At 54.7% G+C, this 26896-nt stretch overlaps 10 protein-coding genes across 10 annotated transcripts; 5 read left to right on the top strand and 5 right to left on the bottom strand.

Moving 5' to 3' along the window:
• Positions 1-456: 456 nt before the first annotated feature.
• N7482_006193 (ATP-dependent Clp protease ATP-binding subunit) lies at positions 457-3252 on the bottom strand (the record flags this gene model as incomplete). Its single annotated transcript, XM_056688318.1, has 1 exon — positions 457-3252. One exon carries the CDS (start codon positions 3250-3252, stop codon positions 457-459), a length of 2796 nt encoding a protein of 931 aa, XP_056543873.1.
• Positions 3253-6695: 3443 nt separating this feature from the next.
• On the top strand, positions 6696-8452 carry N7482_006192 (uncharacterized protein; the record flags this gene model as incomplete). Its single annotated transcript, XM_056688317.1, has 4 exons — positions 6696-6758; positions 6833-7015; positions 7341-8192; positions 8309-8452. 4 exons carry the CDS (start codon positions 6696-6698, stop codon positions 8450-8452), a joined length of 1242 nt encoding a protein of 413 aa, XP_056543872.1.
• A 1210-nt stretch (positions 8453-9662) lies between these two features.
• On the bottom strand, positions 9663-10807 carry N7482_006191 (autophagy-related protein 27; the record flags this gene model as incomplete). The annotated part of the gene is made up of 3 exons (XM_056688316.1): positions 9663-9858; positions 9933-10434; positions 10540-10807. 3 exons carry the CDS (start codon positions 10805-10807, stop codon positions 9663-9665), a joined length of 966 nt encoding a protein of 321 aa, XP_056543871.1.
• A 953-nt stretch (positions 10808-11760) lies between these two features.
• Positions 11761-12442, top strand: N7482_006190 (tubulin-binding prefolding complex subunit GIM3; the record flags this gene model as incomplete). The annotated part of the gene is made up of 4 exons (XM_056688315.1): positions 11761-11778; positions 11895-12029; positions 12098-12165; positions 12250-12442. The coding sequence occupies 4 exons, from the start codon at positions 11761-11763 to the stop codon at positions 12440-12442; spliced, it is 414 nt and encodes a 137-aa protein (XP_056543870.1).
• A 784-nt stretch (positions 12443-13226) lies between these two features.
• Positions 13227-15577, bottom strand: N7482_006189 (Hsp70 family protein; the record flags this gene model as incomplete). The annotated part of the gene is made up of 6 exons (XM_056688314.1): positions 13227-13426; positions 13492-13930; positions 13990-14694; positions 14814-14921; positions 14995-15370; positions 15414-15577. The coding sequence occupies 6 exons, from the start codon at positions 15575-15577 to the stop codon at positions 13227-13229; spliced, it is 1992 nt and encodes a 663-aa protein (XP_056543869.1).
• An 894-nt stretch (positions 15578-16471) lies between these two features.
• Positions 16472-17836, bottom strand: N7482_006188 (uncharacterized protein; the record flags this gene model as incomplete). Its single annotated transcript, XM_056688313.1, has 2 exons — positions 16472-17606; positions 17712-17836. The coding sequence occupies 2 exons, from the start codon at positions 17834-17836 to the stop codon at positions 16472-16474; spliced, it is 1260 nt and encodes a 419-aa protein (XP_056543868.1).
• A 296-nt stretch (positions 17837-18132) lies between these two features.
• Positions 18133-19084, top strand: N7482_006187 (proteasome assembly chaperone 4 family protein; the record flags this gene model as incomplete). The annotated part of the gene is made up of 2 exons (XM_056688312.1): positions 18133-18357; positions 18854-19084. 2 exons carry the CDS (start codon positions 18133-18135, stop codon positions 19082-19084), a joined length of 456 nt encoding a protein of 151 aa, XP_056543867.1.
• Positions 19085-20030: 946 nt separating this feature from the next.
• Positions 20031-20371, top strand: N7482_006186 (Hydroxymethylglutaryl-CoA synthase; the record flags this gene model as incomplete). The annotated part of the gene is made up of 2 exons (XM_056688311.1): positions 20031-20055; positions 20124-20371. 2 exons carry the CDS (start codon positions 20031-20033, stop codon positions 20369-20371), a joined length of 273 nt encoding a protein of 90 aa, XP_056543866.1.
• A 320-nt stretch (positions 20372-20691) lies between these two features.
• Positions 20692-21373, bottom strand: N7482_006185 (uncharacterized protein; the record flags this gene model as incomplete). The annotated part of the gene is made up of 2 exons (XM_056688310.1): positions 20692-20909; positions 20986-21373. The coding sequence occupies 2 exons, from the start codon at positions 21371-21373 to the stop codon at positions 20692-20694; spliced, it is 606 nt and encodes a 201-aa protein (XP_056543865.1).
• A 169-nt stretch (positions 21374-21542) lies between these two features.
• N7482_006184 (Hydroxymethylglutaryl-CoA synthase) lies at positions 21543-22642 on the top strand (the record flags this gene model as incomplete). Its single annotated transcript, XM_056688309.1, is given in 4 exon segments — positions 21543-21596; positions 21814-22019; positions 22037-22457; positions 22514-22642. 4 exon segments carry the CDS (start codon positions 21543-21545, stop codon positions 22640-22642), a joined length of 810 nt encoding a protein of 269 aa, XP_056543864.1.
• Positions 22643-26896: the final 4254 nt, after the last annotated feature.

Below are 26896 nucleotides of genomic sequence, written 5' to 3'. Positions count from 1 at the left end.
CTATGTAGTAGCTACAGTACGTATGTTAAGCTTATGAGCTTCGTCATGCCTGGGGAAGAGTTTAGTCATTGCTCCATAACAGTGACGGAATGACTGTTTGTATTCACTTGGTGCTGCTTACAAATCTACATGGAAATCTGTTCCGGATCTTATGAGAAAAGTATTTTTGAGTTGAAAATGCCATCAATATGCTATGCTATATTATCTTTTATCAACAAATCCAGCCAAGCCAAGCCTCCCGACATGTCAAGTCGTAGAGGAATAGGCCCCGAAAATGTCATATTATGTTATGTAGTGCAGGTCAACAGGGTAGGGTACAATTTGCACCAGGGAAAAGGAAGCACCAACGCCACGCCAATGAGCACAAATAGGAAAGAAAAAAAGTAACTGGAGTCGTTTTTCATCATCATAGAAGCAATGTATTCCAACCCCGAGCACATGGAAAGCTTGGTCTGTTTACTCCTCGTAAAGATCCATGTCGCCGCTGTCATCATCCAATTCGGCGAGGGCATCGTCCGAGTCAACCATATCCTCATCATCCTCATCACTCTCGCCGAGCTCGTGGTTCGGCAGGACGTCGATGCGACCATCGGTCATGACCACGCGAGCAGCCTCGCCATCCCTGATGCTGCCGCGCAGGATGAGAACGGCGAGCCGGTTGAGGACTTCACGCTCGATAAGACGTCCCAGTGGACGAGCACCGTAGGCAGGGGAATAGCCAGCAGCACCTAGGTAGTCCTTGACCTCCTCGGAGCACTGGATAAGGACGTTGCGACCATTGTGCTCGAGGCGCTTCTGCACCTCGGATAGGCGCAGGTCCACGATCTTGCGGATCTCGCGCTTGGTGAGACGGTTGAAGATAACCGTGCTGGAGATACGGTTGAGGAACTCGGGCAGGAAGTAATCGCGAAGTGCGCCCATGACCTGCTCACGGACCTGGGGTTCGATGCGACCGTCGCGGCTGAGGGAGCGGGTGAGGTACTCAGCTCCCAAGTTGGAGGTCATGACGACAATGCAGTTCTTCGCATCGACAATGCGGCCTTGGCCGTCGGTGATACGGCCATCGTCCATGAGTTGCAGGAGGACGGTGAGGACTTCCTTGGCAGCCTTCTCGACCTCGTCGAAGAGCAAGATCGAGAATGGGCGGCGGCGCAAGCTTTCGGTCAATTGGCCGCCAGCGTCGTGGCCGACGTATCCAGGGGGCGCACCGATCATTCGGCTGAGCGAGTGTCGCTCTTGGTATTCGGACATATCGAAGCGGATCATCGCCTTCGGGTCATCGAAGAGGAATTCAGCAAGTGCCTTGGTGAGGAGTGTTTTACCGGTACCCGAAGGACCGCAGAACAAGAAACTGGGAGGCGAATTGGGGTTGCTGAGACCAGAGCGCTGTAGTCGGATGGCATTGGCGACGGAGGTCACAGCCTCCTTTTGGCCCACGACAACCTTGCCCAGGTACTTCTCCATGTTGAGCAGCTTATCCTTCTCGGTGGTCTTGAGTCGAGTGACAGGGATACCGGTCCATCGGGCGACGATCTCGTTGATCTGTTCGGGGCCAACGGCATCTGCCAGCAAGGCTTCGCCAGCGTCTCCGGAGTTAGCACGGCGTTCAGCGTCAGCCTTGGCGCGATCGGCCTCGAGCCGCTCGATGAGTTGCTTAGTCTCGGGGATGGCGTAGTACTCGAGATCGGCAGCTGTCTGAGTGTCGCCGGAGCGCTCCGCCTCGTCACGCTTGACCTTGAGAGAGTCAAGCTTGATCTTGGCGTCTTGCACTTCCCTGCTGCGTTGCTTCTCACTCTCGTACTTCTCGCGCATCGGACGGAGCTCTTCGGTCACGTTGGCAGCTTCTTGTTTTGCAGCTTCCAGACGGGTCTTGGAGGCTTCGTCCTGCTCACGCTCCAGGGCATGTATTTCGATCTGAAGCTGTCGCAGCTTTCTCTCCAAGGTATCCAGAGCTTCAGGCTCGGACTCGCGAGTGACACGAACTGCAGCGGCAGCTTCATCGATCAGATCGACGGCGGAATCGGGAAGACGGCGTGCTGTAAGATAGCGAGAAGCCAGGGTAGCGGCACTAACGATGGCACCGTCGAGAATATTGACACCATGGTGAACTTCATACTTTTCCTTCAGGCCACGGAGAATTGAAATAGTCTCGTTGACGGTAGGCTCCTTGACGAGGACCTGCTGGAAACGTCGCTCGAAAGCCTGGTCCTTTTCGATGTACTTGCGATACTCGCCGAGAGTAGTGGCACCAATACAGTGTAGCTGACCACGAGCTAGCATGGGTTTGAGAAGATTCGCAGCGTCCATACCGCCTTCGCCGCTGGATCCGGCGCCCATGAGCAAGTGGATCTCGTCGACGAAGAGAATAATGGTGTCCTTGGAGTCTTCGATTTCCTTGAGAACACCCTTCATTCGCTCTTCAAACTCTCCACGGTATTTGCTGCCAGCAACCAAGGAGCCGACATCGAGGGAGAGCAGCCGGCATTGAGCCAGGTTGGCGGGAATATCGGCATTGACAATGCGACGGGCCAGACCCTCGACAATGGTAGTCTTACCCACACCAGGCTCACCAATGAGGACAGGGTTGTTCTTTGTGCGTCGACTCAAGATGCGAATAACTCGGCGAATCTCCTCCTCGCGACCAATAACTGGATCAATCTTACCCTCGCGAGCCAAAGAAGTCATGTCAATGGTGAACTTCTTCAGGTTCTCATTTTCACTTTCCGCGTCGGCAGTCTTGGAGTCCACGCGCCGTGTACCCCGAATCTGCTGAACGGCGGTATCAATCAATTTGAGGTTGGGAATGTTGGCGTCCGCTAGGGCACGCTGCACCTGCGAGTCCTGAGACACCGCTTGAATCAGGTGGTCAATGGCCACGTAGCTGTCCTTTTGGGTCTTGGACAGGTCCGTCGCCGATCGGATGACCTTGGCGAGTTGTGGAGAGACGGCGACATTCTCTGGTGGGGGATCCTGACTCGGCAAACGGACCAGGAGCTTCATGAGTGATCGGTCGAGTAATTGCGGATCGCCGTGAGCGCGCTCCACGACCTGGCGGAAGAGCGGGGTACTGGAAGCATCGTGTGAGGAGTGACCGGCCGGTTGTTGTTGATCTTCAGAAGAATCTGCAGATGGGTTGAGGAGGCTAACTGCCAGGTGGAGGGGTAGGATCTGGGTGTGGGCATATTGTTCGGCCAACGCGCTGGAGTCCAGCAAGGCCTTGTTAGCCCGATCGGTGAACTGTGCGCCGTTCATGTTGAACGGAAGAGGGTATGTGCTGTGGACTCAGTTGGTATGTGGTGGTATGATATGGTATGATATGGTATGTAGAGGATGAATATGTAGAGGATGAATATGTGGGGAAGAATATGTTCAGGTGAAGTGAGTGTGGAAGAGACGGAGAAGAAGTAAGGCGGCTAAGTCGCAAGCTGATAATATACTTGGACCAGTCTGCTGCCCGAAGCAGCTCCCACGCTCATGACGCCACGGGGGGGTTCCACCGCCTTCCAGAAGCTGCCACGCGCCACACCTGACAGCTGGATCGTTCCACCGCGATGAAAGTCACGTGGGTACGAAGTAACCGTCATAGTGACACTGTTGGACATCATGCGATTATAATGAAGACATTGATTCGATCATCCAGTCAATCAGTCAATTCTAATTTGCTGGGAAAGCAACAATGACAATATCAATTCAGCTGATAGCAAAGCAATGATTGAGAAATGATTAAACAATCATGTCATGACTTGCCAGGTAAACTGTGATACTTAGAAGAAACAGTGGAACATCGTAGGAAAATAGAGTATCGGAAGATGTAATAGACTAATTGATGAAGCATGTTCCCTCTGTCCTACCTGCCGCCTTCCTCATTGTCCTTCTATTGATGATTCTATGCTCTCAGATGACTCCTGTGTTTGCCGTGTTGCCTTGGGTAAAAGTCACATGTGATTCGCCCACACCGCCTCAGGAATTCTGCACTAGATCAATACCACATCACATGATCTTCGCTAAAAAAACACCACTTACGTCAGCCGTCAACGCTGACATGCTCATGGATGCCCTATATTGAGTAGCGGACAATCGTGATTACACTGTGCACTCCATATATAACACCGGGCTATTAGCGAGGGGAAGGCTGATCTACAATCTACGCACTGCTAACAAGAAGAAGCGCTAGAAGCATTTGCGCTCGACTAGATAGCCGCCTCCGAAGGCGGTCTAACTATTAATATGGCCCATAGCGAGTGTAAGCAGCCTTGTCAGCCGAGGAGAGACGCGTTTCAGGACCACTCCTAGGACCTATGAATCCACGTGTTTTGACTACCTCAACCAGTCAAACGAGCGCAGCCAAGATACACGGGTTATTCACAGATAGGCCATTCAATTAGTTGATGCCTCGGTAGATCGGTCTTTGAATCTAACACCAGGTACTAAGTTAGGGAGTGGATTCTGGGCGGGCTCGTTTGTACAGGCGACTCGGAGGTGAATTACGTGAATTACGTTGCGAGCTCATTGCCCCAGATGTCCGTGTCCATCACTCCGCCTGGCAAAAAGAGGAAGAGTTGCTTCCGTTGCTCGCCCGAAGACGAGAGATGAACCCCCTCCTCCAACTCTCTCCATTGGCGGAATTGTTCAGGCGCATGGATGTGCTGCGGTGGAGCGCAGGGCCTGGCCCTCCGCCATAGCAGGGACGATCCAGGGAAGGCCCCGATGGAGGTGAGATCTTGATTTGACCGAGAGGCAGTGCCACTGACGCCAGCGTCGGGCACAGGGCGTCCGCGATCTGCCGTGTATATTGTTCGGAGCACTGTTTTCCCCCTCTCCCATCTCCCAATCGATGTTGCCCGGCCCCCTTTGCCCCGCCCGTGCGGCTTGCTATGCTCTCCCTCTACGACCCGAATTCCATGCTAGCCGAGGAGAGTACGGCGATATGCCGTCCCGGGGTCATGACGTCAAGCGCGACCGGCCATGTAGCAAAAATCGGGATGGTCTAAGTTTGCGGCCTGGGATCAGACCTCGAGAATGCGTCTGGGGCATGACACGCACTTGACATTTCGGCCGAGGCATTCAAGAGAACGCACGATATGCGACGCAAGAGAATAAACCGGGAAGAGAAATAAACTGGCAGAAAATGAAAGGGTACGGATAGAGAAAGGAGAGACAATCCTCCATCCAGCGGACCGTTGCCCATCTAGCGACCAACGGGATCAAACCTTTCATCTCCATTCGCTGGCCATGTGCAAATAGAAAGCCGTTCTACTCCCACCCGCAGGAAGCTCAGACATCGTGGGGTCACCCAGTGGATACCTGGTCCGAGTCGGCGCAGTCCAGACACGGAGATCGATCACTCTCACTGCCCACTACAGGGCTGCCCATTGGCCCACAGTCCGCAGACAGGTGGGGTTTACGGAGTAGACTTTGCAACTTTGGAACTTTAGAAACTGGGAACTTGGGATGGAGTGAGGAGGGGGGGGCGGATATGGCGCACATAATAGCAGCGGAAGGTTCCTACGGCGGGGCAGCGGAGGGGCGAGGCGTAGCGTCTGCTCTGATTGCCTCGCGGACCCCCCTGCCGATGATGCTAGGCCGGTGGCAGTTGAGCTGGTGAAACTAAAGGCAGAACACAGAGAAATCTCATGGCGGAAGCTGGGCTATTACTTACCTCCACATGCACTGCGACATGCTACGCTCTCTAGCCGGCTAGAAAGCCGTCGATCTGTCTCGACACCGGAGATCCCAATCTGGTCAACCTCTCCAGGGCCAAATGGAAGACGTCTCAAACACGCGGCGAATGGCATAGGTGCGTAAGCAGAGGACTGGAGTACTGGAGACTAGAGTTCTTTGGGAGATGAGCATCCGCGGTTAAATGGGGGCGGTAGCTCGACGGATCTCCATCGGGTCCCAGTTTGTTCGAGCCCTAGTTCGAGTGCAAGCTCGTAGTGTACTCCGTAGTATCTGTACCAGATGTACCAGCTGTGCTCCGCTGTACCCTCTGCAGGGCAAGTTACTGAGGAGCTTTCCCGGCTTTCTTGCCTAGGGAAAACTCGGTTGGTCCTCGAGTCCGCCCTGATTTCCACTGGGTCAAGGATGGGAGAAATATCCATTTTAAATCCAATCCACCCCCAATCACATACTGCATTAATTCACGCTCCGATCCTCATTGGCATGCGGGTTCCCATTAGGAGGAGAATCACCTAATGAAATACACCGCCCAACAACAGCAAAGCCTATGTCATCCATGCGCCTATAAAAAGCATTTTAGCCCTGCTGCCCTGGCCTTCCTCTCACGCCATCGCACCCCCCATTGAAGCCATCTGCAAGCCCTCGTATTTGCTGGACTCTACCGGGGATCCTGTCTGTCATTCAGACTATCCCAGCGGCCGATCATATCACTCACCACTACATCCAAATTTGCTAGCCGCGCGAGCCTCTCACGGGATCGGTACATTGCAGATTTGTACCATTTCCGCCATTTGACCTCGTTCTGGCTCGGCACTCGGACCTCCACGAGTTTATTGCCGATTACCTTCTGATCCTTCCGGTCGTGTGCTGTGCTCTCGACACTGTTGTCATCACCTTCGCCTGATCCACCTGCAGACACTCATCGACGATTCTATAGTGACCAAATTCTCAATTCGGCTACCTCGTCATACTAAAAATCACCAACATCTATTTGTCCGTGCATCTATTGATTCAGGATGTCTACCAAGCCGATCTTCGTGGCCACGCATCCGCGTGCCTGTTCGACGGCGTTTGAGCGAGTATGTCCCAATATGGGTTGGATGCCGCTGTTTGCGAGTATCGATTAAGATCAAGGCTAACTAGTTTTCTACAGGTCTTCATGACTCAGCGTGCCACCATCCAGTGTGTCCATGAGCCGTTCGGCGATGCCTTCTACTACGGTCCGGAGCGTCTCTCCGACCGGTTCGAGGACGACGAGCAGGCGCGTGTCGACAGCGGGTTCAGCCAGTCGACATATCGCACTGTGGTGGAGAGACTGGAAGGTGAAGCTTCAGAGGTCCGACCCTTCTTCCTGCGACCCTGTTCCTGAATTCCTTTCCCCCTCCCTCTGTTCACTTGTCCCGTTTGGCCGTAAATTGGCACCTCATGTCTCCGTAAGGATCGACGTGCTGGAAAGAACTTCCTACCTGCGTTTGCCTCTCGGTCCTGGAGATGGCAGTCTTTCCCGAGAGCCTGTCTGCCTCTACTGTGTTTTCCCTTCTTACGAGTTTGTCAAAGCCACCAGAAAACAAGAAAGACCGAGAACCCGAGGGTCTCGTGCGCTTTCCGTCATGTGTAACTTGCGTCGTTTCGTGCCGGGGGGATACTTACCGTGCGTACAGGGCAAGAGAGTCTTCATCAAGGATATCGACCACTACCTTCTTCCGCCAGCCGGTAAGCCCGCCAGTATTGCCCCCTCGCTGCGACGCATTAAACGCGGTGTCGGTACCGCCAACAGCGACAACCACGCCCAGGCCAACGGCGTGAATGGTGCCGTCAATGGCACCGTTCATGCCAACGGCCACGCCACCGCGCCGACCAACGGGGTCACTAATGGCACCGCCAACGGTACCAACGGCACGGTGGGCAACGGCGTTGCCAATGGCGTCAGCGGGGTCAACGGCCACCACGACACCAACGGCACCGCGAACGGGACCACCAACAGTGTCTCGCACCGGCCGTACCCGTACGACACACCCGCCGAGCCGGGCAACCCCACGGTGATGCCCCGTGAGATCCAGGAACGCTTCCATTTCGCATTCCTCATCCGCGACCCGCACTTCAGCGTGCCATCGTACTACCGCTGCACGATCCCACCCCTGGACGCAGTGACCGGGTTCCACAACTATGACCCCCTGGAGGCGGGGTACGACGAACTGCGGCGGCACTTTGACTACCTCGTGCGCGAGGGCCTGGTGGGACCGCGCGTGGCGACTCGCCCGGACCTGCAAGTTGAGAACTGCGGGGCGAAAGAGACGGTCCATGAAATCTGCGTGATCGATGCGGATGATATGCTGGATGCGCCGGCGCCGACGATCGAGGCGTTCTGCAAGAGCGTCGGGCTGCCGTACGATCCGTCTCTGTTGACCTGGGATACGCAGGAGGATTATGACTTCGCGTGCTTCTGCTTTGAGAAGTGGCGTGGGTTCCATAATGATGCGATTGAGTCCAAGGCGCTGGTGGCGCGACAACATGTAAGCATAGATTCCCCTCCGGCAGCCTAATAGATGGGATGATCTTCTTGGGGATCGGGGGATCAGGGGACCGTGATGCGGTGACGGGTTGGGGCCCAGGCTAATATCATTCATAGAAGCATGCTGTCAAGACCGAGGAAGAGTTCGACGCCGAGTGGACCAAGAAGTATGGCCCCAAGGCAGCGGCCCTCATCCGCAAGGCCGTCGACGACAACATGGAGGACTACCTGTATCTGAAACAGTTTGCGGTGAAAGTGTAACTATGCCGAGGGAACCACCATGCTCTGTCTGGACATGATTGTTCCCAGTCGGGTGCCAATCTGACCAGGGGAGCATGTATGGGGAGGAGGAAGGAGAATTAGGAGGGGAGAGAGGAACGAGAAGAAGTATGGAAGGAAACAGGCTTGGGGCTGTGGGGGAAAAGGGGACGGGGAACCCTTTTCTACCCCAGCCGAACGACGACATGACCATTCTTATTATTACTGCTCCGTACCATGTGGAACCCTGCACTGCCTACTCGCCTCCTGTTTGTTACCGCGCTTTTCTGATTGTGACGACACCCGATGAGAACGAATTAGTCCCAATCACGCCATCTTCGCTCTTCGCCCACCCGTCGTTCTGGAGGACGTCGGGTTGGGGGATTAAGGGGATTGGTTGATGCCGCTGACGATCTTGCACCTTGCTTTTCTGTTATGTTTGGACGCTTTGTCTTCACCGACTCTTGCTGCGTTGTCTTACCGTGCTGCTGCTCTATGTATCTGCTTCTTGCGGGGAAGATCGGATCTGGATTCACGATGGGACCTGATCTGCGCCCGATCTACGTCTTTAGTGTGTTGGGAGACTGAAAATTGATACGTGTCTGCGTTGCGTACGGGATTCCATCAGTAGTTTGTGCAGTCGGTGGTGTGTGACAGTGTCACGCTGTTGTATACACAACGAGAAGTCATCCGCCTGTTCGCGATAGATGCAATTCCGGGAGGAAGACAACAAACACGGGATTTTATCCCTCCTTGAGGCTCTTTCGAACAGAGACAGGGAGACTGCACATGTCGCGGTCATATGCCTGTCCTTGAGACCCAGCCCATACGGATGCATAGCGAGGTAAAATTATAGGAGCATCTCGCGGGTACCCTATAGAAGCACCCTGACTCGATTGATTGAAAGAAACCACGTATAGTTCACATCGGAGCATACAAAAAGCCCACCCGGCCCTTCAAGGCTTAACATCTAGTGCTCGTAACAGACTTCTCTCAAGAAAGAAATCATCGCCAAAAGAAGCACTTGCACCAGACCCCCAGGAAGCCACGGGGGATCACAGTGAAACCCCCCAGCCAGACATCCGACAGCCAACATCCCTGGGGGAACTGGAATGAAATGGAACCCTTTCGGTTAACTTCCCGAAACGAAAGGATCAACAGCTAAATGACCTGCACATAAATCGGTGTCTACCCAGATCGACTGGTAGGTGATTTAGACCGCGCTGTACCCGCCTCTCGAGCCGGACCCTTGCAGTGAGTTGATCACGCGACGAGACCAGTCTTGGAAGATGTATGGGATGTCCCGGAGGGTGTCACCATGGGGGAGGAGGTCCCAGCCGCGGGCGCCGAAGCGGTTGTAGTTGAGCCAGGAGCCGAGAATGAGATAAGCCGCGATGCAGAGGAAGAGACTGCGAGCAGAATTATCAGTATTCAAATGCAGGTCGGAACCACAGGGGGTAAACAGGTGATAGGGTGCACGTACATGATGATCATCCAAGTGAAGAAACCCCAGGAGCTCGAGCTGTTCATCTTCCCGCGCTGGTAACTGTCACAGGCATACCGCGTGCGCCAGTCCAGCTTCAGGACATAGCTATCGTCATCGTTCAGCCCAAAGCTCTTGAACTGCAGGCTGCGATCCTGGTTCGTCTGGTCGCCATTCTCTTCCCGGCGGCGATTTTTCTCGTCCACGTCCGCGTCCGCGCTGTCCTCCTTAGTGACCAGCCCTTCGAGTCCTGACCGGTTTGGGTCGCACACAAAGTCAATCACAGCCGCTGTCTCCTTCTTCTTTCCCTCGTCCTCATCCCCTCTGAACTCGCCACCGGCGAGCCTGACGCGGACGCCCTGTGTGTCGGGATCGATCGCGGCCAATCGTGTAAGCTCTGGCTCCATGGAGCCGTGTCCCATGTGGTCGAGGCCGACGATCGGGAAGCCGAAGCGCTTGCTGCCGTTGCCGTCGGTTGGGTGCCGGTTCACGAAGCCGCAGACTAGATAGAGTACAGTCAGTAAGCACAACCACCCTGGAAGTTGATCCCCGGTCTCCTGTAGCCGGGTTCAGAGACCAGGGATAGATTGCGTTGGTCACGACATACTGCGCTTGGTCTGTCCGCACTTCCCATCATCTCCACGGTCCGCAGCCTTGCTGCCGAGATTTTTGCATATGTTGAGAACATAGGTGGTATTCGTCACGGCGCTCTCCGTCTCGTTGACATGGTATAACTCATGGACGCCGCCCAACGGACTAAGGTCGTATTTGTATTTGTCGACGTTGAGGTGGGCGCAGTCGAAGCTCAGCGCCGCTGTCAGGCTGGGTATTACTGCGGACAGCAGGAACGTGATGCCACCGGATTGTATTCGCATAGCGGAGGGTCTGGGGGTTGTCGTCGGCGGAGCGGAGGAAAGGTGATGATGGGGCCGTTGCTGGATCGGGCTCCGGCGCGGGCGGGAGCTCGCTGGCTCGTATCTGGGCGGGCACGTGTACAGGGGAACAGACAGAGGTGAGATTGGAGTGGGAGGGCAGATGATGGGGGAGGGTGGGAGTTGGGGAGCTCTAGTGGCAGCAGTGCACGAGGGGTGGTCTGGTGTTGAGAAGGATGACGATGGCTGGAACCTGCGGAGTTGCGTCGGATTCTCCGACGCGCTTGGTCAGTGGCGGTAGCTGCAGACAGGGCAGCACGGAAAGGGAGCCGCCACGAGCCGATCAGCAGGAGGAACCTTCAAACAGAGATCACAATGACCGTCCGGAAGGAGTCCTAGCAGTGATTTGAGCTTGAGCCTCAGGGATATTGTCTTTTCTGGGTGATTTTGCTCCACGGTCGGGGCGGAGATGATGTCACCAACAGCAGACGATTCCACTGTGAGATAGACTATGTTGCAGAGGCATATCGGCAGTCATGTAACAATCGTGCGTACACAGGATATGTGCTATTATACTCTCTACTGTACGATTTTAGGCAGCATCTTTACCTCACTATACTGGGTCTTGGGTTCAGCATAGTCAACATGATCTCCCATCCTATGTCTCCACCGCTTCGTATTTTAATCTTCAAATATCCGGAGTATATGACAAGGCTCCCTAGAATACTGTAGCAATAGTGAAATACCCCAAGCCGTAATCGACGCCCATGCTGATCTGAATTCCTCCATACTTCCATACTGGGCTGTCCTCGACAGGCACCGCCCGCCAGCATGCCGCACGGACCACCCACCATCAAATCCAGCAGTCGGCAACACATCGCAGACCCTCTCAGAGTCCAGTCCTCTCCTCTCCTTTCATACATCAATTCGCCCGCATCATCACCCAGACCGCCAAGATGATGCAACCACGCATGGTAAGCCGTAACCCCGAACCACACCCCCCGGGACCGCGGGGTAGCACGCCCATCCCACCAAGACAAGCTTCCCGCACCCCACGGCACAGAACACACCAAAAGCTAACCTTGCACAGCTCTCGCGGGACGAGGAGTCCGGTCCCGGCAGTGAGGAGAATGAGGTCCGCCGTGAGGACCAGGAGAAGATTAACCGGTTCAGTCGGCTGCATCAGAGAGAGACTCTGCTGGAGGAGCAGTTGAAGGCGAAACAGGTACGTAGGCGCACCGGAAGCTCGCCGGATGGTCTATTGGCGTGTCGATGGTCTAACAATATATATAGAAGGACAAGGAGGACCTCGAAGAAATCTCTACAGAACTCGAACTCGCCGATGAAGACGAGCTGGTTCCGTAAGTGGCTTCTTTGCCCTGCCCCCCTATTCTCAGTTGAGACTGCTTCGTTTTCCAAGAGGCCTGTACTGAATGTATGTCCAGGTACAAAATCGGCGACTCCTTCTTTCAACTTCCCCTGGCAGACGCCCAGTCCATGCTGGAGACCTCTACAGAGCAGATCGACGCCGACGTGTCGAAGTTGGAGGACTCACTGGGTGAGTTGCGCGAGGAGCTGCAGCAGCTCAAGGTGGCATTGTATGCGCGATTCGGGAGGAGCATTAACCTTGAGACTTAAGGTCTCGGGCCGGTTTCATATGACTACGATATCATTACAAAAATTTATGTACACAATGGAAATGAATGATAGAGAGATGAACCAAAGAAAGTGGATGATAATGCTGTGTTTCTCTGTGCTATCTCGCGTTCGCATGGAGATTGTCGGCGTACAGGGTGAAGAGAAATCAAGTGAGCGATCCGAGGGGGAAAGGGATGCAGGACTACAGCAGCTAGGAGGCCTACGTCGCCAGGGGTATATCGATACTAAGGCAAACGGTCTGTATTCTGATCTGACCACAGCTCATAGAGTTCATTCGAGAGAGACCAAACCAATCAAGCCAGGAAAAAAGAAAAGAGGTATCTAAGGGGACCGCCGAAAACAAATAAGAAACAAAGATGCGCTGTTCGCCAGAGGATATCGGGTGGCACCGATCACATTGCGGAAAAAGAAGAACGCCGTGGGAGATATGGTGGGAGGAACGGAGTAGCACGCCCTTCAAGGGCATTTGAAAGAATTGATCGGAACAAGTCACCAAGTGTCATCCAACAACGCCCATTCTCCAGTAGTGCTGTCCAGGAGAGTGTGGGTGAGAGGAGCATTGGGACAAGGAGGGGACGCGAGATCCCGGCCATTCGCTGTACATCCTTCTCTCGTCACCCATCCATCTTGCTTTCCCCTCCAATCCCCGGAGGAGAATGTATTTACGAGTCCCACCCACCGATCTGGACTTTTCTCTCTCCATTTTGGCTTCACACGCATACAACACTCCAGGGTATATCAGCAGAGGGGAATCAATTCGCATCTACCGGAACTTCGCACGGCAGCGGCCCATGACCTCGTTTTGGCAGACCAGCTCGGCACTGAATTCGCTGCCGTCTAGGGTGAGGTAGATATCAAAGTACACTCGGTAGAAGATACCCTGGGGTGTGTCCATGCGCTCGAAGTCGGTTTCGAGGTTCTTGCGCGAGAGGTCAGAGGTGAGGGTGACAACTTCCTTGATGCCTGTAGGGAAATAGGTAAGCAAAAATGATTACACGAAGATGGAAAGAAAAAGGCCGTTAACTTACGAGGATCCTTGGTGTACTCCGGGCAGACATCCTCATCACAGGCGTACAGCACGTCCTCGTACATGAGCGTTGCACCAGGCGCCACTTGACGGAAGAAGCTGACTTTGACCGGCTCGCCGATCTTGACGCGCTCTCCCTTCTGCACGAAGATCTGACGGGTGTACTTGCACCGGTCCCGGCCGTCCAGACTGGGCACCCGGTACTGCTCCGGGTGGTATCCCTCCTTGAAGGGCTGAAGGGTAGCCATCAGATAGTGGCGACGGGCGACACGGTGGGTAATGACTCGTTCCGTGATACCAGCGGTCACGGCACCCTTGACGATAGCAGCGACGGAGTCCATGGGACGGACAACCTTAGTCTGATATTGCGGTGGGACGTGGAGCTTGATCTGCTGGAAGAGGTACTCTGAGGCACCGAAACCGCCGACAACCAGAACATTCTTGAAACAGAGTTAGTATTGCACACAACGCGAGACCAGATGGCCAGGAGAATCCCTACCTGGAGCAAGCGGTTCTGTGCTTGAATGGCAATAATTTGGTTGCGAACCAGCTCGAGAATGCGGTTCACCACAGGCTCGAAGCACTGAAGAATCTCCTCATTGGTGAACGTCATGTAACCCTCCTCAATGCCCGCGTCAGGGAAGTCCGCCTCGATACCCACGTCCACGGCCCATTTTTGCCCGTTGTTGCGGAAGTCTGCCTTGATCCGATTCTCGAAATCCATGATACACTTGGCGTATACCTTGCCCGCCGTACGTGACCCATCCGGGAGCTTCATCTTTCGAATCTTGGCCCGCAGAATGTTGCTGAAATTGCGATTGAGTGCGGTCGAACCGCACGAATCTCCCGATCCTGCAGTACACTCCATGACACTGAACGGTTGCTCCTCTTCGACTTCGTAGGCGATCAGGTCGACAGTACCACCCCCACAGTCAACAATCAGAATGGCATCGCCGATCTTCAGGTTCAGCAAACCAGTCTTCGCGCAGAAGAGTGCAGCCGCCTCCGGTTCTGAAACCAGAGTGAGGCGGTTGTCATTCTCATCGCGCAAGAATCCGGCCTGGATCGCGGCAGCACGAGTCGCCGCCTTGCCGGCATCATTCCAAATCGCGGGCACTGTCAGATAGTAGCGGATGTTGCGCTCCTCGCGAGTAAACACCTCCCCGAGCGTCTTCTGCAGTTGCGCGCGCATGGCTTGTCGCAACTTGAAAAGATAGTCGGCCGCGACATCGATTTCCGATTTCCCAGGGGGAGTGGAGGCAGGTTGATCGGATCGATATAGGTGTTGCCCGACAGCATCAATTGGAGCTTAAACCATTCCACCTTCTGGACACCGGGTTTCGGGTACCCGGTTGGTGCAAGCGCTTCGGCAATGTCGGGGCCCCAGCCTACCACTTTTTGGTACTGATCATAGTAGAGGACGGTGGGAATCTAAGGAAAACAAAGGGAGCGAATAGGTCAACGGAAGGCCTTTGCGACGGGAGTGGAGACTGCTGGGACTCACCTTCTGTTTCGTATGTGTACCTGCGCCTGGCCATTCTGTAATGATATCTTCTCGGGCCTCGTTGTTCGTTGCGAACGCGAACGCAACACCTGAGAAGGTGGTGCCGAAGTCAATGCCGACGATGAGTTGGGCCTTGTTGCGATTGGCGCCTTCGATCTCGACGGCGGGATTGCGATACTGGGTCTGACCCATCTGCTGTTGGATGGGGTGGCCGATGGATTGTTGGGGTGGTTGCATGCTGTATCCCGGAGGGGGGTTCATGGGTTGCTGGTGCTGGTGCCCAGAGTACTGCATATTGGGATTGGGGTTGAGTGGGGCGGGGTGCTGGGTGAGTTGGCCGGGGACCATGGGACTTGTGGGACGGTTGGAGGGGAAACTGGGCGGTCGATTCGGCTGAGGCTGCTGATTGACTGAAAGACTCGTCGACGAGCTGCGCTGGGAAGGAGGCGAGGTGGGAGAAGTGCCGTTGGAGGGGGTGACCACGAGGGGGTTGGGGTTGGGGGAGGAGGAAGGCGGGGGGGTGCTGGGGCTTTTTGTCGCGTCGAAAGGTGAACTTGCCAAGCCGGGAGCTCATGGAGGACATGTGTGGCAAGCGCCGAGGGGCTTAAAGAGGGGAGGAGAGAGGGGGAGGAGGAAAGGGAGGAAGAGGAAGGGAGGAAGTGGTTGGAGGGTGAAGGGTGGAGTGGAGGTGTCAGGCAGACGAGGGAAGACAAGGCTGAGTGGGATACGAGCCGTCGAGGGAACGCGCTGCCTGTCAGCGCCAGGCGGAAAGAGTGTCGCAGCAGCAGAGTGTCGGGTACACCGAACAGTCTCCGTAGTGGTCGCTCGTTCACCGCAAAAGTAGTGGGAAAGGGAATAAAGGGAGAAAAGAGGTGGGTGATACGCAGGGCGGACGGTGGCTGCGACAGGCTGAGAGGCTGAGCCTGAGAAGCAGGATTGGAAGGGGGAATATTATCTCCGTGAACCAGGAGTTAGTTATACTTAGCAGTTCCAGTACGGAGTAGGTACTCTGGACGCAGTGGACGGGTTCAAGCTGAATGAAAAAAGGCCCCCCTCAAGTTGATCGACCGGGCAAGGCACTCCACGCGGGCAGTGTTCGGAGTACGCCCATCTCCATACTTCCATGCTTCAATACTGCAATACTGCGATACTGCGATAATGCATTCCGGGACTTGGACATAGACCACCGTCGCTAGCAGTGGATTGGATCTCATCCTTCACATCCTAATATATTCCAATATTCAATACAATCATAATATCTCATGAATTCCTTCCCCCTGCCCCGTTTATTTCGGGTCGACCCACGGAAACATCAGTGCGGAACCAGCCATCCGGCGCGTCCCTTTATTCCCCGTTTTGGCCCCCATCAAGTAAAATTAGGACGGGGCCGTTTTTGCACTACTTCTGCGAGGACGGATCTAACATGATGCCTAACTGCACCCGCTTCGTTCTGGACACTGCAATCGGCCCCATCGAACTACTGAGCCACTTTCCGCGCCACCCAGTGTGACGGCTGGTACAAGTTTTGAAGCATACTCTCACCGTCCTGGATGTAGCCGCACGGCCGCCGATCGCCCGCCCGCGCTTCCAGGCGGAAGCCCATGCGCTCAATCAGATATATCACCTCGTCCTCACTCAACTCCACATTGCCCGGCTCACCAATGCCCGAGTGCTCACCAGATGTGGGCCCTGGGCGCGCTTCATTGCTGTCATGGCGGGGGTGCCCGTCCTCGAAATGCCACAGTAGCGGTCCCACGTTAGTCCACAGGCCTCCGGGCTTGAGACAATGGTGAATCGCCTCAATATATCGAATCAGATTGGGCGCAGTGTCGATGAAGAACACGGTCGCCACCGCGTCAAACGTCTCACGGTTACTGGGCTGCGAGTATAGGACCACGAAGTCCGCCGCCGACATCGCCATCGAGCCGAACGGCGCCTGCGCCTGCGCCGCCTCGTGCATCGCCGTGCCCGGGTGCACGTCTGGCACCAGGACGCTCCGCAACTGCTGCGCCCGCGAGTGTAGGTTGGAGAACTGTAGCGCGAATGGGTGCAGCGCGTGCGCCGCGGGCCCCGCCGTGTGATTCAGTACCCAGCTACTCGCCAGCAACTGGTGGTACGAAATCTCGTTGCCTTCCGCCGAATACCCTGCCAGGCAGACCTCGAAGACCAGGCGGCCCAGCCCGGCGCCCGGGACCAGCACACGGATCTCCTCGCCGGCGTCGCGGCGCGTCTGGAACTCGGCGTGGAGGTCCTCGAGCACGGGGGCATAGCAGACATCCCGCTCGACACGGCCTTCGGCGCTCCAGTCGCGGTAGAACTGGCGGATGGTCGAGTGCGCCTTGTTGACGTCGGATGCGGTGGCTGTTCCGTGCCAGTACTGGCTAGGGTCGTGCTTGTCTGGGCTAGCGGAGAGCCCAAAGGACTCCAACCCTACGGCCAGGATTGCATCTGCGATCTCAGCATTGGTGTCGATGGCATCGTCGACCTTGTTCAAGGTGTCGAGGATGGAGAATGGCGGCTCAGAGAGCATGTGCCAGTGTGCTGAGGGCAGGGCGTAGAAGGCTTGCCGCCGGCGATGCGTAGTGTTGTGATGGGCAGTCCGCCGATATTGCCTGTTCCCGTGGTCAGTCGACGATGCCATGAATATGGAATGTGCCGATGCACTCGGTACAGTAGCTCAAATAGTGGAAAGAATTATCCTCCCGCATCGAACGTACCTGAAAGAGTCGAACGCAGCAAAGAGAACCCTTCGCTCCTCGGGATCAGAGAATGGATCAAAGTCTCCAGTCCAGGTTTCCTCCCCCTCTGCATCTGAGGCGACGCTTTGCTCTGGATCTGCCATGGCCAGGAATGTCCCGTTGGGCAAGAATTGCAATCAAAGAGCCCCCTTTTACACGCAACGGCCTGCGGACCGATCCCAGTGTCGATCCTCGACGTGGGTATGCAGAGTGCGGTGCGGGCAAAGTGAAACGGGATTGGTGGAGCCGCCTGCGCTTGCCGGCGGGGACCGTACAATCTTCAACCTCACCGGCCTCGACGACGAACACGCAAGAACCACCCACGCAACCAGAACAGTTTCCTTTTTTCCATTTCTCATCTTACGGAAGCCTACCCCTCTTTTGGAGCAGAGAACACATTATGACAACAGCTGCACCGCCAACAATCCCGCAGACGGAGCTGGTCTCCCCCAGCCTCAAGCCCCAGGAGCTCTCGTTTCCGCTACCCAAGGCCCTGCATACGACCGGACATGTCCATTTAACCTTCTTGGGGCATTGTGCCGTCGTCCATCTGGCCACTTCCACTCCGGGTGACTCGTCGGGCTCCTTTAAGCCCATGGGTAGCTTTGTTTATGCCATGCCTAATGTAAGTTCTTCGGCCCGTCTATTATGTTCTCTATGTTCTCTATGTTCTCTATGTTCTCTATGTTCTCTATGTTCTCTATGTTCTCTATGTTCTCTATGTTCTCTATGTTCTCTATGTTCTCTATGTTCTCTATGTTCTCTATGTTCTCTATCACATCAATCCTGCACGGCAGTCGTATCTCCGCTCAGCATTTTGTATCTTTGGAACTGTCTCTACTTGTTTTATCATTTTCGTTTTATTCGTCCGCTGGTTATACCAGGTATTTATATGCCCAACATTCGGAGATCACAAGATATGCTATTCCGCTTTAAGGCGCTGTTGGTTCATTGATTCAAACCTCGCTATCATGTCTGATATCATGTTTTCTTTTGGTTTATTCTATCTGTCTTTATCGATGATTTCAGTTTCTCGATGATCGCATCTCCCATCCATCTGAAATCTTGCTTCAGCAACTGTTCCATGATTACCATTCTCGACTGTGACTAACTATCCCCAGCGAACATCCTCAAATTCAACAATATCGACTACTCTGTACACGACACCATCCAGTATCGAATACACGACACGGGTGGCCAAGATCCTTGCTCGGCGCATGCGGCAGCCGGTCTATGTCGGGTGTAGCATCGATCCCAATGGGCTCGGACAGACTGTGGAGGAAGAAATGGAAGGCCTTGCGAGCTTTGTGAACCTGATTGTGGAGAAATACGAAGCACAAAAGCAGCAATAGCCCAAGATATCCATGAAATGGACCGGCCTTCTGGCAGCCTGGCCCGCCGGCTTGCTGGGATATTCAACGGAGCTTGATCTTGCCATCTCTCTGTTGCTAAGGCCTTCTAAGTAAAGCCGTGATCGTTCGGTTTCGGAAGGTCTTGGGTACCGAAAACCTGGCCAACCGGGGTTCTTCCCAGACCCGATCTAAGGTGTATGTCCCCGAATGCCACCACCAGGTTCCCACTCAGACATTAAAATTCCTCGATACTGTCCACCATTCCTTTCGGCTGAACGGAGGTTGGTCCTTTTTCTCTGGTGTTCGTGCTGCAACTGTTTCCAGGCACTCTGAGATGGACCAGAGCTAATGGCGTGTGGACTGGGGTGTCCGGAGGGTTGGACGGAGCTGCTTCTGAGACGGAGCTAATAGGATGACAGCTGCTGGGTATTGCTAAGAATATATATATCGAGAAAAATCCAATGTTTCCAATTATTTTGAGTCCCCTTGTTCCCTTAGGTACTCTTGTCATCTACAAACACCATAACGCATGCCATGATGGCTGCCGAAGATATTGGCATCCAAGCTATTGCGATTTACTTTTCTAGCCGAATCCGTTGACTTTCTTTGAACCGACGAACTGCTTTCCATCCTGGCATCACCTAACATGACATTCCTAAATTCTGACAGTATGTGGTGTGACACATGACGGACGATGGACCTGGAGATTTCCTGAGGGACGCGTGACTGGAGAAAGTGACTAACCTGATTTCGCCCGTTTGCACAGGAGCACTCTACATAACAGCGCATTCCCTTCCATTGTTTCTTCCTTCTTCACTTTAGTTGTTTCGTTGAATGCAACTGGTTCTTCCAGCCGGCTCCTTCGTAACATGTGCCTCCATCTTACCTAGAGAACGTCCTGGGAGCTAGCACCGGCAAATATACAATCGGACTGGGCCAGACAAATATGAGCTTCTGTGATGACTGTCAAGGTGAACTTGCCATCAAGCCCATTCACCCCGAGCGCCCAAGGGTCCGCATCACTGACCGTTGATTTCAGATATATACCTCCTCGCCCTCACAGCCGTCTCCTTCCAAACGCGCAAATACAACATCTCTCCAGACTCCATCGGCCGGCTGGAAGTAGGCACTGAATCCATGCTCGACAAATTCAAATCCTGCAAGTCGGTCCGCATGCAGCTTGCCGGAGCCAACAACATTGAAGGAATCGACACCTACACGTTCTTCAACACCGTCAACTGGATTGAGTTCCCCAGCCTGGGATGCGCGGGAGGCAATTGCGGTTGACTCGGATATTGCGCCGCTCGGGACATTCATCAAGCTCTTCGTGTTCCATTCCCCAAAACTTGTGTCGATATTATGGAGGAAATTGTTCTAAAGCCACTTCGAAGCTTCCCTGTGGCCCCACATGAGCATATCCTTGCACATCGGTATGATATCGACTAGGCAATTCTATCTATGTGCAATTAGACTTCCGCGAGACCTGCAGCAGCAGATCAGTATCGCGACACAACCCGCACCACCTGTAGGTCTCGCGGAAGTCTGGTACATAGATAGAATTGCCTAGCCGATATCATACCGATGTGCAAGGATCTGCTCATGTGAGGTCACGTATGCTCCATCAAGGGCTCCAGGATGAAGTCGGGCAACATCTGGCCGGGAGTTCGGAATGAACACTTCTTGCCACCAGGGTTGAAATTGCAATTAGCCCAAGCACGGTAGAAGAGGGCGTCACCACCAGTGACAAGGGGTGGTGCAGCTTTCGAAAGGACCAAAATTGCAGCTGCAGGGACACAGGCTGACTTGCCCGAAGCAATAGCTCCCACTTGCTACACGTATACAGCACGGGACTGGTTGACTGTTTTTGCATGGCTTCGGGCCATGTCGCCAGTCCACATCACACCAGGGAGTGACCTTCAGGAGGTTCTGCTCGAGCTGGGATGTGGATCCAGTGGTGATGGGGTTGTAACCACTATTCAGGCCCAGGACAGGTGGTTTCTCAGTTGACTGCGCAGGTTTAGTCACCACCACAGCCACTAGAGTTGGTGTAGGCGGTGCAGTAGTCGAAGGTGCAGAGTAGGCCGCTGATAGTGCCTTACTTGGCTCCGGCGAAGGTTGGTGGGATGACGCGGGCGAAGGCTCAAGGGAGGAGTTAGGCAATTCCTCGTTGCTAGACGTGTCAACTTCCACATCAACAAGTTCCTCCACTTGCAGGGCATCTGGAGAAGACTCAGTCTCTTCGCTGCTGACGGCCACAATAGGGGGGACACGTGTTCCCCGATTCCTCATGGTGGAAATAAGGACAAGACGACGCGATTGGGATGACTTGGAACAGTTTTGGATGGATGGAGGAAGAAACACCAAGAAATCTAATGCTGTTGTGATGGGGGAAGAAACGTTTGTTAGAGTGGTGGGGGAGATGGGGATATTTGAATTGAGTATCCTGTTTGCCCAGACAATGCCTTCATCAGGCATTTGTCGACATCACTACGTTGTCGCCTTGGATGAGGTGGTGCGGGTTGTGTCGCGATGCTGATCTGCTGGAGATCCAGTCAACAAGCCATTCCTCCCCTGTATATACGGTATATGTGACTTGTAAACCGCCTCTTGACTGAGTATTACTTAGATAGCATTTTCTATATAGTATAGGATTCACAGTCACTGCTAATATGATATTTCCTTACTTTCCCTTTAATTTTTGTCATATCTTGTCCTTACTTGATCTCTAGATACTAGTTGATACTCAAGTTCTCAAAGCGAATCAAGATATCTTCTGTTTCTTCTGCCGCCACCTCCCTCGCCCCCTAGAACCCATTTTTGGTGCCGGAACTCTCCCTGGACATGTAATTGGCGTTGGAATCATTGTCCTGGGGCGGCTGCGAGCGTCATATATGCGGCATATATACGATTTCTACCAGCCAGATTTCAAGTCACAGTATCCGAATATCGAAGGGCAGTACTCCTCAAGCTGCTATTTACAGGCTTTGGATGGGTGTTACCGGCGGTCCCGAGAGAAACAGGATGCTCGCACGACAAGACGAACGGAGCGATGAACGGGGACTCCTCGTCGACAGTCTCGGCAGTAGTTCCTCTGGACGACTTCGACTATTTTGGCTTTCACGCTCCAAACTGTCAACTAGTCGTTAAGTCATATGTGCGCCTACTATACAATGACCATGTCGCTGATCCTGAGAATAAGCTGTTCAGGTCTGACGCGGTGCCCTCCACTATTCGTGAACAAAGCTACGAAGAACCTCGAAGCGATCAGCGCCTGGAGAAGCTTTTCATAGGGCTATCAAAAGACCGATTCACCGCAAGAGTCCGGCGTGCCCTCAAAACATGCACACGGCGGGCGTGTATTCCGGCGTGGCCAGTGTGATCAGCAATGTGCCGAGCAAGGAACCACTTGGTCAGCGCGTGGGAGTGTAGAGCTTTGGCAGTGACCTGGCCAGTACCCTCTTCAATCTTCGGGTCACGCGTGAGGTCGGCGGCATCGCAGCGAAGCTTGATCTGCATGCCCGTCTGACAGCCCGGGAGCCGGTTTCGGCGGAGTTCTAGGATAAGGTAAGATTGCCCGCGATAGACAAGCGACGCACTATCGCTAAGATTCGATGTGTACACTGCGCGAGCAGGCGTATCAGCAGAAGAGCGATACGTTTGTCGGCAACGTGGATGCACTGGCAGCGGGATGCATTATCTCGTCAGGATGGACGAGATGTTTCGGCCTCTGCCGTGAAGTAGAACTCAAGCCGAGCCGAAAAGCGAGGTAACCAAACCAAACTGCAGATGTAAATTTCCGGCACAATATCACTATGGATCTCAATCTTCTCAACTTCATAAGAAGAAGAATAATAATATAAGAATTATAATTATTATCCATACCTAAGGCATTATAGAGGGGGGTTGTGCAAGCGGCTTCTGCGTTTCGAGTGCAAACTCGAAATAAAGGGATTCGGGTTTCCCCAATGTCATTGCCCCGGCTATGCAAACCCCATCACACCAAACTCAAACTATACCACACCGATTCGGTTCCGAGAGCCTACCTGCATAAAACCCAGGCACAGAACCGCATCAATAAGCCCTCCAGCAGCTCACCCTCAAAGGAAATATCTATCCACGTGTCGCCCCCATTGTCCCAACAGCCCAGTCGGGCGACCCCCGATAAACAGCCCGGATCGGTACGTCACCGATGAAGCCAAGCAATCGTTTAATTTGTGAATCCCGCGAATTAGCCTGCGGAGTACTCCGGTCTCAGATTAAAAGGATGGTTCGCGGCAGGCAAATCGGAAAGGCTCGGTTGCTGGTCGGCGCGGTTTCATCTCCTCGGATCGTTGTCCCGCTGTGGGGCGGGCAAATAGACTCGAGTGTGCGCGGAGGGAAATACGAATGCTGGAAGGATCGGAGCTGCTTACAGTCGATGCAGCTCCAGTCTCTACTCAAATGATCAATACGAGGCGAGGCGCCCCGTAAGTACCTCCTTCACGGATGACCGGGTGAGGTTGCCCTTTTTGCCCTTTTTTTGCTTTTGCGTTTCTGAATCGCGGGCCGTGTGTGAGCGCGTGGCATGTTGGCTGATCTCAATCCTGCGCCTGGGGCCCGTGCCTGGCTAGCGGCTATTCTTAGGAGTGGTTGGGGGGGGGGGGGGGGGGACAGCGCTGATGCACGCCCAGTGATCGGGAGGCATCGGGGTGAAAGAAGGGCATGGTTCGACTCCCGTAGCCGACGGCGTCGATCGTAGCACATACCACCCAGGGTCCCCTGCCTATAGCAGTTTGCTTACCGAAACCAACACTGGGGTATGAAACGAGGGAAGAGAAAGCTTACACTGTTCCACATACCACCATGTGCGCCAGTTCAGCCCAATAGGCCCATGCGTATTCCGGACCTCCCGCCTCCCCAGCGGCATTGCCAGGGAGAAGAGCAAAAACCAAGCAAATCAAATAAATCCAGCCCCTGCAAGCCATGCGGACGCAGGAGAATAATCCCGACAAGCAGCGGCACGAACCGAGGGCTTGACTATCCAGTCAAGCGTTCTTGCTCCAGACTGGTACTCCGGGTAAGAGGACGTATGCAGCACGCAGCTGGGTTGCGCCCCTGGCCTATGTAAGTTGAACAAGTGTTGAGTTGGCCCGGGGATTTATTCTACGGTATCCGTACGCCATACATAGCTAGCTTGCCCGGGATACGATGGCCAGCGCGCATTGCGAGGGGCGGATGGCGCAATTGGGGACAGTGCATGCAGGATATTGACGGGCGCGTGCGGCGGTCCACTAGCACGGGCGCTCTCTCAAATCGATGTGAGGCGATTCCTGGTCGCTAGGCTGGTGAATGATGGAATGGTGGACGGTGGACGGTGGACGGTGGACGTGGATGTAGATGGGTGGTATCTGGGACCGAAGCGTCTTATCGTTAGCCGAAGAGAGGGTGCGGGGAAGCTGGGATTGGGAGCTAGCGGTCGGTTCTTGCTCGTGAGCAGAGCGAGAGCGAGATGAGGCATAGACGTGCCAAGGCGTCGAGCCTCGAGCGTCGAGCCTCGAGCTGAGACGAAATGATGCAGGGCCAAGGCATCTTTCGCCGCTCCCATCATCCATGATTTGCTACGGATGATCTGAACTCATAAGGACCTGCGCACTGGCCGAGGGAAACCGGGGTGGGGTGGGGCGGGGGGGGGGGCCAAACTGACAGGATCAGGGCAAACTCGCCTAACGGGGGAGGGGGGCTGAAGCTGAGTGGGCGGTGCCGTGCTTGCTGCACAGCATGCACGCCGGTTGCGACGCCGCAGGTCCTGTGATCAGGCCGGCAGGACGCCCAACCCCGTGGGACTCGCTTAGCGAGCAGACTGGCTCGGGGATATCTTCTCCGGCAAGCCGGACGCCTCGTCTGTGCCGCCCAATCCTGGGCCATGGACGGGGTGGGACCCAAGCGTGCCCTTGGGCCGTGGGTTTGGGGGGTTCAGGAGGTCCTGAGGTGCTTGGGGATGGAGTGGGGGGGTTTAAAGAAAGGAGGAGAGATTGGCGTTAAAGTTCGGGAGGCACGAGGCACGGCCGTGCTTCTCGTGTTAACGGGGAAAAAAAAAAAGCAACATTGATTTTCTTATCCTCACGTGTGTCAGGGTTGCCATCTCCAATTTGAAGACGGTATATCGCTGAGTCCTCTGTATATCCTCCAAGGTATTGGTTTCCCCTCGTCTCGTCTCGGTAGATTTCCCGTAGAGCCCGTTAACCATAAACCTCCCCTTTTGCGGAGACGACCTGACAACGTTTAATTCGGATAAAATTCGGGACCAGTCAGCGGTCGGCATGGCTTTACCTCATCGGCCTGCCCGGCAGCCCCTTTGATAGGCGCGGGGCGGACTGCACGAGTTTAAGCCATGTCGGCTGGGTAGCCCACGGAACAAGCCAACAATGGGCCTCCTTACGAGGAGTGACAGGCCCACTGCCCGGGTCAGCATCCGGACTGGGCTTCCATGTGGTCTGGTGCCTGCTTTCCGAGTCGATCCTCAGGGCGTGCAGAAGATGAAGAGAGCGGTGGGCGAACTCCCCCCCCCCCAAGAAAACTAGGTCTTTGCATTGTTCCGTTCAGTGGTTCGGCCGTTGGAGAGGACGGCACGGCGCCGAGATCTTGGTCCCACCGTGAACAACGGGTTTTCTCTCCCTGGGTTGGTGCCAGGAGGGAGGAGCGGACAAACCATTGGACGGTGATGAGGGGGAATATCAGTGCGCGCAACGGAGTTTTCCTGAGCTGGACCTCAACACTGATTAGACGTATCATTTGACTTCCCCTCTTCGGGCTCCGTACAAGCCCGACGGGAGCTTAAGGCTATAGTTACGGAGAGTGACTACGGAGACTCCGTAGACAAGTTAGGGGGAAAATAAGATTGCATTCTGACTGGCGTAAGAACGGACCGGCCTGTCCCAACCGCCGCCCGTCTACCGACGACGATCCTCGGCCGCGCCCCAGCCCTCACACCGTCACTTGGCGTCTGTGATAACTACCATGTCCCAGTGGGCCCGGTGTCAGTCAATCACAGATGAAACCGGGCAGGATGAACCTCCCACGGACACAAGAGTAGATCCCCGGCGAGGGTACTTTCTGTACGGAGTACTCCATACAGAGATTACTCGGTCCTTCGTCCCCGCGCTGTCCAAGGTCCAAGTGGGGACCGGCCACCTCTGCCGACTTCAAGAGTCTATCGCAAGAATCATGATGCCTTGGCCTGGCTCTGACGGATCGAGGGAAAGACCAGGGTCACCAGATGCCTCCCGACGGTGGGGCACGAGTGGACTCGGGCACTCATCTCCAGCCGCCACTGGTCCATCCAAGGAAGACAGAACGCTCTCAACTGCTTCAGGTATCCATCGACACGGCCTCTGCCGATCTCGGGAAGCCTCTTGCAGAGGTCTGACCTCGGGCAGGAGAGCCAGATATTGCTGCCGCTTTCCCGGAGTGCTGCTCTCTGTACACTATCTGGTCACTATCTCACTATCTCACTATCTCACTATCCGGTCCCGATCGGGTCCCGATCGGTGGCGGTCACTGCGATTAGAGCCAGGCGGACGTCAACTGGAAAGTTGACCAAGTCCGGGCTAGACCCGAGCTAGCTGTCGCGCAAAGTGTCATTTCGGCTGAAGATTCCTTAATTCAGATCCCGGGTCCTGGTGGTCCAAGTGGTCCAAGTGGTCCTAGCGGTCCAAGCGGTTCCTAGTGGTCCGGTCCTGGCAGGTTCTTGGTTCGCTCAACTAAGCCATTCCGGCCATTAAGCCATTCACCACTCCGCGATCTGGATAGTCTTTTTGTGTCCATGATCCGGGA

Source organism: Penicillium canariense (assembly GCF_028826845.1).
Source record: "Penicillium canariense strain IBT 26290 chromosome Unknown utg000003l_segment0_segment0, whole genome shotgun sequence".
NCBI classification, from domain to species: Eukaryota; Fungi; Ascomycota; class Eurotiomycetes; order Eurotiales; family Aspergillaceae; genus Penicillium; species Penicillium canariense.
Note: the sequence above shows the minus strand (reverse complement) of the source record. Positions and strands in the feature narration are given on the sequence as shown.